The 9,543-nt window shown below is 36.6% G+C and overlaps 1 protein-coding gene across 1 annotated transcript; it reads left to right on the forward strand.

The window, feature by feature from the left end:
* Positions 1 to 4,249: 4,249 nt before the first annotated feature.
* On the forward strand, positions 4,250 to 9,543 carry LOC100815530 (microtubule-associated protein 70-2). Its single transcript, XM_006574755.4, has 11 exons — positions 4,250 to 4,839; positions 4,957 to 5,042; positions 6,426 to 6,491; positions 6,579 to 6,749; positions 6,868 to 7,038; positions 7,132 to 7,287; positions 7,402 to 7,548; positions 7,700 to 7,771; positions 7,850 to 8,383; positions 8,485 to 8,678; positions 9,033 to 9,543. The coding sequence occupies exons 1-11, from the start codon at positions 4,638 to 4,640 to the stop codon at positions 9,070 to 9,072; spliced, it is 1,839 nt and encodes a 612-aa protein (XP_006574818.1). The 5' UTR covers positions 4,250 to 4,637; the 3' UTR covers positions 9,073 to 9,543.

The raw sequence follows: 9,543 nt of genomic DNA on the forward strand, positions 1-9,543 counted from the left end.
TTGTTACCCACCGTTAAAAGTTAAAACCATGACAGCCCAACAAGTTTTCATTTTTTATATAAAAAATATTTTTTATCAATTTATTTTTTGTGTGACCATTAAACATATAATATTTTTTTCTTTCTTTTTCTTTTTCTTTTTATCATTGAGTCATCTTTGTAACTCTTAAGAAAAATTTTATTCCTACGTCCAGTGGCAGACCCACGTTTAAGCGATCCTGATTTTTTTTGTAAGTTTTAAAGTTCAATAGGATATTAGAGTTTCAGTTGCAAAGTTTCAAATGACAGCCTGCCCTTAAATTAGTCAAATTCAATTCTTCAAATATTATCAAAGGCACGTATAGGCATGATTCTATTGGTCTCATACTTTTTATTTTACATTATATACTCTTATTTTATTATTATTTATATAATGATAGAATTACAGTAGAGCAGCGTTAGCGTGAGATCATTGAAAGGTGTCAATTTTCCTGTAAAAATATATTATCATTTATTTTTTAAAATAAGTTTGATCAAAAAAGTATATTTAACTAAATATTAGTAATTCTATATTCTGTTTTATCTCTTGACCATTTTCTCACTCTAAACTATCAAATCAATAGTAATGTTATATTTCTTTTTAGAAATCTCATTTAAATATTATATATTTTATTGAATTTTAGTCGCTATACGGTAAGTTTTTATTCCTGACTTTTTTAAATTATAAATTCAATATTAATTTTATATTTTATTAAAAGAAATCATATTTGAAGATTCTGTCTACAAATTAATATTAATGATATATATTTACTAGATGAATCTTATTTTTTATGGTTGGTCTTTTGTCACCCAACTTTGGGTCTGTCCCTATCTACACCTTCAACCTAGCTTGTTACGTATTGCAACAAGGTGACACAAGATTCACCATCTCCAAATTTGTGAGTGTGTGGTATACATACGATGATGATGGTCATAATAGGAATGAAAAATTGTTAATATGAATACCAATACAAAAACAAGGGATAGTATTTCAGATAATAATTAGCTGAAAGCAAATTTTCTATCACTAGCATTGAATTTATTTTGGAATTCACAACTACAAAAATCACATCTTATTTTAGCTAGGAACCAAAGCTACTTACTTTAACCTTTCTTAAGGTCAGAGTTTGGGTTTGGGTAGAATAGAGTTTGGATAAAAAATTGTAAACGTACATTCGAGGTAAATATAAGTTTGCAAAAATATCATCATTTTTATTTTTAATTTATTTTTATGGCTGTTGTTAGGTGTACCCAACATTATTGCTGGTGCACCCAGCACTTAAGGCGAAAAGACCTAATTACCTCTGTAATATTTTTAAAAATGTTAGTGTACCCAACACTCTTTCTTCCGCGCGTTCCTTCTTCCTTTCGCAACTGTCGTTCATCTTCATCTTCTTCTGAGCGTTCTTCAGCTGCCGACGACGTGGTTGTTGTTGCACATTCTTCTTCAATATTGTTGATGTGCGTTCTTCTTCATCACCTCAACTTTGCGCGTTCTTCTTCAATATTGTTGTGGTGTGTTCTTCTTCATCACCTCAACTTTGTGCGTTCTTCTTCAATATTGTTGTTGTGTGTTCTTCTTCATCACCTCAACTTTGCGTGTTCTTCTTCTCTGTTGGTGTTGCTCCATCGAGGTAAGCGTCTACTTTCATACTTCCATTGTTGTTGGTTTAGTGTAGTTGTTAGTTTGTAGGCATTTCATTGATCCGCATAGGGGATTTAGGTCATCCGCAGTTGAGATAGCTTTGGGTATAGATGATCCGCAATAGGAAAAACATGATCCGTAGTGAGTTTTGCACCCCACCATTCATGCGGATCAAGTTGATCTGTAAGCTTCTTGCGGATCAACTTGACCCGTAAATGTTTATTTTAATTTTAAAAAAATTATAATTTGTGAAAAATGGTTTTTATTAGTATTTAGGGTTAGTTTTGAGGGTTTTTCTATGAAGTAGAGTAAGGTTGAATTTAGAAAATGCTATTTGGTTTGGTTTTGAGGCTTGTTTTAGTTGTTTTTTTTTGTGATTGTTACAATATTTGTTAAGTATTCTTTTTATTGAGTTTTTGGTTACTTTAAAATATTATTTTAATAAATTGTCTATTCCTTTATACTTCAATTCAGGAACGACCTGAGTTGAAGTTATCCTTCCATGGGAGGAAGGTGCATAAATTAGGTAGGCCTATTCCTGCAATTGAGGAGATGATTGCTGGGACATGATTAAGTCTTCTGATCGCGTGTTCAATAGACATCGGCGATCGGGGACTTATATCCTCGTTTGTCGAGAGGTGACACCGGGAGACGAGTACTTTTCATCTTCTAGTGGGGGAGGTATCCATCGCGTTGGACGACGTCGCTTATCTTCTTCATTTGTCGATCGTTGGCGACTTCCTCGCCTTTCAGCCTCTGCACATCGACGAGGCGGTGTTGATGTTGGTTAAGTTACTAATGGTCTCACCAGAGGTAGCCATGGTCGAGACATGACATTGTACTGGACCATACGTACGCCTGTCTTGGCTATGAGACATTTATCAACGCAGATGTCAGACCCAACACTGGACAACTGCAGCTCGTGCTTATCTTCTGCATCTTCTGGGTTTCACTTTTTTTGCTAATAAGAGTGCAACCCATGTTCATGTTGTGTTCTTAGACGCCCTGCTTGACCTCACTCAGACTAGAAGGTATGCATGGGGAGCTTCTGGTCTCGTCCATTTGTACGATCAGCTTAATGATGCCAATATCAGCACCCGCCGACAGGTTGTTGGTTACATCACGCTGTTACAGGTAATTAACATGTTTTTTATAATTTAATTACAAAAATGTTTTAATGAGAGTATTTTATTTCAGATGTTCATTTTGAAATTTGTATAATTTTCATGTAAGCTCTGTAGTGTTGGACATATGAACAATTTTCGTCAGTTGCGGAGTACAATGCTGATTCGGAGTACGACGAGGTGTCACCACATGCGTGTTAGTGGATTGCCACAAAGAAGACTATCAAAAAGATATCTACAGCGATGTACAGGCAGCGCTTGGATCGTCTCAGGATTCCAGATGTCTGTTGGATGCCATATGCGGAACACCGATCGGTCCAAGACTTTCATCCGATTTCATGTTTCTCAGGACAGCTCCGCTGGGGGCCTGTTGTTGTCAGATACAGACCGAAGAGGGTTATGCACCAATTCAGATACGTCCAGTGCATTCCAGCACACCCTGTCAATTCATGGGTGTCATTTGATGACGTAGACGATAGGTGAATGCACTACTCAGACCATCTGGCGCCAGCAGGTGACATATGTGTTGTGCCAGGTCAGTGTGCGCCCGACTACATCAACTGATTATTCCACATTTCGCATCCATTCATGACCGCGACATAAACATCAGATCCTCCGCGAGAGCCACATATCCCAGAGGCAGCAACAACATCGACACCTGTCAGTTCTGATGTGGACGAGCCCAGACATGTAGTGGTAAGTGTTACTATTTGGTTAGATGTGTCATTTATTTCAATTATTTTAATACTAATTTGTATAAGTCGTTTGTTTTCTATTTAACAAGAGGCTTGCCGTGCGATCGCTAAGACGTTGGAGCATTATCTCACCCTAAATGAAGTCATGCCAGACACATCGACACATGATGTCATCCTAAAATGCCTCAAGATTACCAGAGGTGTCACAGAAGATGACAATATGTACATAAGGTCTTGATGTAGGCGGCATACGGATCAACAATAGTTTATTCACACTTTAGATATCAGTTTTGGACGATGTATTTGATTAAAAATTTTGTATATTTTAAATTATTTTGGTTAATAATATTAGTGTTAACGTTTAAATGTTATTTTTAAATTACTTGATTCGAAATTCATCAAAATATTATGAATGAAAATAACTAAATTACAAATGTTATTAATTCGTCGAAATTATTAATGAAAATTGTTTTAAATTTATTATGGAAGTAACTAATTGGTTTAAATTTAATGAAAATTGATTTAAATAATTATTATTCAAATTTAATGAAACAAAGGTTAAAATATAAAAAATAGTCTTTTGCGGATAAGTTGGTCCGCAAAAGAAAACACGGGGTGCGCACGACGCTTCAAGCTCACGTTAAGCCCAAACCATTAATTAAGATTAGATTACTAATATCGAAGTTTAAATCGCAGTGAAGTTTCACTCACACACTCTCTCACTCGCACTATTTAACTTAAAAATCCGCAAACAAAGCCAAAAAGCGTAAAACAACTAAACAAACCTCACTCACTCATCACTAACGCACTGTGTTTTTTTTAACTGATTTGTTAAATCTCGCCTTAAGACGCGAAAACGGATTTAAATCGCAGATATAGAGAGAGAAACAAACAAGACAAAAGAGACATAAGGAGAAAGAAAGCAAGAACCAAAAGCATCTATTTCTCTCTCTCTCGTTTTCTCACACACTCGCACTTTCTCTCTCTAAAAACCACCATTTCCGAGGTCGAGTTTTCTGGCTCTATTTATATGGTGTGTAATCCGTGTTTCGTTGTTGCGTGCGCGTGCGATTTGGAATCTGGTGGTGCGAGGGGCATTTGAATGTGAGAGAGGATTTTTTGATTTTTTTTTGGATTCGCGGTAGGTAGATCGGCGATGGCGGAGGTTTCCGGCGACGGCGGCGGCGCCGCGCTGTCGGTGTCGGGATCGTTCAAGGAGGGGAGAGGCTCGGCAAGGCGGCGCGGCGGCGGAGGAGGAGTGAGGCCGCCGAGCATGGACGCCGACGAGTTCATGAATTTGTTGCACGGTTCGGATCCGGTGAAGGTGGAGCTCAATCGCCTCGAGAATGAAGTTCGAGGTGCGAAAATGCAGCTCGATCCGAAGTGTTCTTCGCCGTGATTTTTTTTTTTTTTTTGTGTTTTTTGAGTTTTGAATTTTGAATTTTTGTTTTTTTTGTGTGTGTTTGTGTTTGCAGACAAGGACAGGGAATTATCGGAAGCACAGGCTGAGATCAAAGCCTTGAGGCTCTCTGAACGGCTTAGAGAAAAAGCCGTTGAAGAGGTTACCACTGATTTTTCAATTATTGTTAATTATTGCTGTTCTTTGTTTGCATTGATTGATGGTGTCTTTTTGTGAAGATTGTCATGAATTATCCGTTTTTGTATTTATGTTATTATGCTAGTAGTTACTAATTACCAATTAATTAGATGTTGGTTGTGGTGTTGGTGTTAAATGAAGTCTTGTATTATTTTCTAGTGTGAGAGAGAAAAATGGATTCAATTCTTTCAGTTTATTTTTAATTTGCATCGATGCTACCTTTCTCATGTTAGCTATGGGTAGCAATTTCTTTTGCATTTTTTTTTCTAATACTTTTGATTTTTTCTAAATTAGCTGTAGGTTATACTAATAATTGTAGATATAGGAAAAATGTCTCAGGGAGGCTTGTTTATAGCTATTCTCTGTTACTAAGAAGTTTGGTTACATTAAGATGGACTAAGTGTAGCACAGTTCATATCTTAGATAAGGGTAGTGTACTTCTTAAAATTAGAGGAGAGGACAGTATATAATTAAAGAATCTCTTAGGGAAGGGATGCTTAATTTACTCTTTATTTTTTCTTTTAATTTAATCCATTATTAATTAAATAATGAACACTCTGTTTTACAAAAGTGCATTAGAGAATGCTTCTCTTGTTGAACAATCCCCTTTTGGCATTTGCATTGATGCTACCCTTTAATTTTTTTTTGGACTTTTGAAAGAATCTGTCTCAGTTAAATTTGGCATTCACTCTAAAAGTCTAAAGTCGTTGTAGTGAACTCTTTGGGTTGACTTGATCATAACAGAAAGTGCATTACTCAATGCCTAGTATTTTTTGTTTTTTTGTTTTTGTTTAAATAAGTCATTATCCAATAGTGAATATGACAAAGCTTGGGGATGCTATGATCCGTCCGATGTTTGTCCATTGAAGTTTCTTCTCTCATAAACTCGAATCATGAGAATGAATAGTTTTGTTGTCTAATGTTGTTAATTCATATTTGATTCATTAGTAGTTTATTATGTCATAAATCTTAGTGCATCAATTGTATTTTGCCCTACTGAATTGCTTGATGCCTTAATTTTATCCTTGTTTTATTGTACTTACTTTCTTTCCATAATAATATTTCTTATATAAAATAGTCCTTATATTTTGATTGCAGGTGATTTCTTTGAGGGGGTTTTGTATTTACCCCAATTGTCATGATATGCTTTTTTTTTCTTCCTTCCTTTTGCAGTTTAATAATTCTTTACATTATTTTTTATGAGGCAACTGTAGCACATTGAAGCTTTACCCTCTACCATGCTTTCACATGTTCATGTTTCTTAAGCTGTTTTGCATTTTCGTCCTATCGTTTGTATGCTTTAGGTAAACTTGAAATGTAACTTTTCTGTCTTTTGTTTGTGTTTAGCTGACAGAAGAACTGTCAAAGGTTGACGAGAAGCTAAAACTAACGGAGTCTCTTCTAGAAAGCAAGGTATTTCTTGAAGCCTCCATCAACTTTAGTAAATAGTCATTTTCCCAGGTTAGGTGGTATGTTTTCTGAATTAAATATTTCTGGCAGAATCTTGAAATAAAAAAAATCAACGATGAAAAGAAGGCATCAATGGCAGCTCAGTTTGCAGCTGAAGCCACTCTTCGAAGGGTCCACGCTGCCCAGAAAGATGATGACATGCCTCCAATAGAAGCAATTCTTGCTCCTTTGGAAGCTGAACTCAAGCTTGCTCGGCAAGAGGTATTACCTTGTTCTTGGAGTTCATATTGTAATCCCCTGGAGAAAGAGCTGATGGAAGGACTTAAACTGGCTTAAAATGAGTAATTTTTTGATTTGTACTTCCATTTATTCCTTGCAGATTGCTAAACTACAAGATGATAACAAAGCTTTAGATCGTCTTACCAAATCTAAAGAAGCTGCACTACTTGAAGCTGAGAGGACTGTCCAGGTTGCCTTGGCTAAGGCCTCCATGGTGGATGACCTGCAGAACAAAAATCAAGAGCTAATTAAACAGATTGAGATTTGCCAGGTATTGCAATCTTGTATGATTATTCTCTCTCCAGGTGTGTGAGAACCATAATATGTAACTTCTATCTTCGGACTTTGCCATCAACTTCCTCAGGAAGAAAATAAAATTTTGGACAAAATGCATAGACAGAAGGTGGCAGAGGTTGAAAAGCTCACCCAAACTGTTAGAGAACTAGAAGAGGCTGTCCTTGCAGGTGGTGCAGCTGCAAATGCAGTGAGGGATTATCAGCGGAAAGTTCAAGAAATGAATGTAACTTGTTAAAAGTCTTCAGCATGTTCAAACTCCCATTTGCTTTATTCTTCATTATATTGACTCTAGTTAAGATCATATTTATTTTTGCATGGTTTATTTGACATTCTTTAGGAAGAAAGAAAAACTCTAGACAGGGAGTTGGCCCGTGCCAAGGTAACAGCAAACAGAGTAGCTGTTGTGGTTGCAAATGAATGGAAAGATGCCAATGATAAAGTGATGCCTGTCAAACAATGGCTTGAAGAACGCCGATTCTTGCAGGTAATATTTTTTTGTTTTACTCTGCCAATTCATCTGAATTTAGTGGTTGAGTTTTTGAATTCCATTACTCTTTCTGCTTATATTTCTTTTTTATAGTAATTTCCCGCATCTGGCTTCGCTTTCCACTTATTATTAAATTGAATTCTTATAGGGAGAAATGCAGCAACTTCGTGACAAGCTTGCTATAGTTGAGCGCGCTGCAAAATATGAAGCACAGTTGAAAGTAATAATCTGGTTCTTATCTATTGACTTAGGTGATTAGTTCTCCCATTATTCATGGTGAACTTTTAAAATTTTTCAGGAAAAATATCATTTACGACTTAAAGTGCTAGAGGAGAGTTTGAGAGGAAATTCTAACAGTAGTAATCGCGGTACCCCCGAGGGAAGAAGTATGAGCAATGGCCCTTCTCGTCGTCAATCCCTAGGTGGAGCTGATAACTTCTCAAAACTAACCTCAAATGGGTTTTTATCTAAAAGATCACCATCCTCTCAACTGAGGTCATCCCTATCCTCTAGCACAGTTTTGAAGCATGCTAAAGGAACATCTAAATCTTTTGATGGTGGTACAAGGTCACTGGAAAGGAGTAAAATGCTGTTGAATGGAACACCTCCAAGTTACTCATTTAACCAATCTATGGAAGAAACCAAAGAGAGAGAGGCAAGTGATAATTGGAAAGGAAATTCAGATGATAAGCCAAATGATTTCCCAACTGTGGATTCAGTGGATAGTGTTCCCAGTGTTTTATATGACTTTCTGCAAAAAGAGGTCATAGCCTTGAGGAAAGCTGGTCACGAGAAAGATCAAAGCCTAAAAGATAAAGATGATGCTATTGAGGTAAGTGTTTGGTCTATTTATTGTGTTTGGATATAATCCTTGACTTCTTATGTATAAATGATAGTCCTTGCTAATTGTTTCCAATGGTCATCATCTATCAGATGTTAGCAAAGAAGGTAGATACATTGACCAAAGCCATGGAAGTTGAGGCAAAGAAGATGAGAAGGGAAGTAGCTGCTATGGAGAAGGAGGTAGCTGCTATGCGTGTGGAGAAAGAACACGAGAACAGAGCAAAGCGGTTCAGCAATATAAAGGGCCCTGTAAACATTGCTCAGCAACAGCTAATTTCTGGAAGGTAATTGTTATTTTTGGGGCTCTCCCTTCTTGCCTTAATATGCAGTTACTGACTTGTGACTGAGTTTTCAACACTCATAGTTGAGCCTAGAATTTTCCTCGAGTTTTGTTGCTGTTTGTTTTGTTTTTTTGATTAGTTAAACTAATTTTGAAGTTTAGAACGCTCAAATTTTTTAAAGGGGAATGTTAGGTTCAGAATGTGAAATATTTGTTATTTGGACTTTTTTGGAATATAGACAAATTCTTCCAGTATGATGCACTCTTTTGCTTTCTTTTGTCAGTTTTTTTTTTTTTTTTTTTTCCCGATTTCTCCCTCTTAATTTGGAATGACTAACGGAGTCTCTCATTTGCACAGAAACGTGACACGGGGTGGATTAACACGCAGCACCCAATGACAGTTAGTCTATGACAGTGGCGCTTGGGAGTAGTAATCTTTCATAGGCATCATTCTTTTGCCCTTCTCTGTTTTTTCCCTTGTGTTTTTGTCCAATTGAGTTACTGCTGATATTAGCCATGGATTGGGGATAAGAAAACAATTGCAGGATTCGGTATGCATCTTCTGACCTAGTGTTACGTTCTCTGCTTAGAGAGAGAGAGAGAGAGAGATCGGCTATGAAGGCAGCCAATGGAAGACAATTTAACTTGGACTAACCTTTGACTCTTTCAGCATTTCTGAGTGGTGTGGTTGTATAGGTAGCTTTATCCCCTCCTTTACTCCTTATAATTTGTAATACGCAAATAGTGTGATTGTGATGGTTCAGGCTTGTTCATATGTACTAGCGGTTGATCCGTGACTGTCATGCACGGAGTATATGTTTGGTTGTGAAATGATATCAATTCACAATGTTTCTAATTGTTAGAGAAAA

This window comes from Glycine max, chromosome 2 (genome assembly GCF_000004515.6).
Source record: "Glycine max cultivar Williams 82 chromosome 2, Glycine_max_v4.0, whole genome shotgun sequence".
Classification (NCBI taxonomy): Eukaryota; Viridiplantae; Streptophyta; class Magnoliopsida; order Fabales; family Fabaceae; genus Glycine; species Glycine max.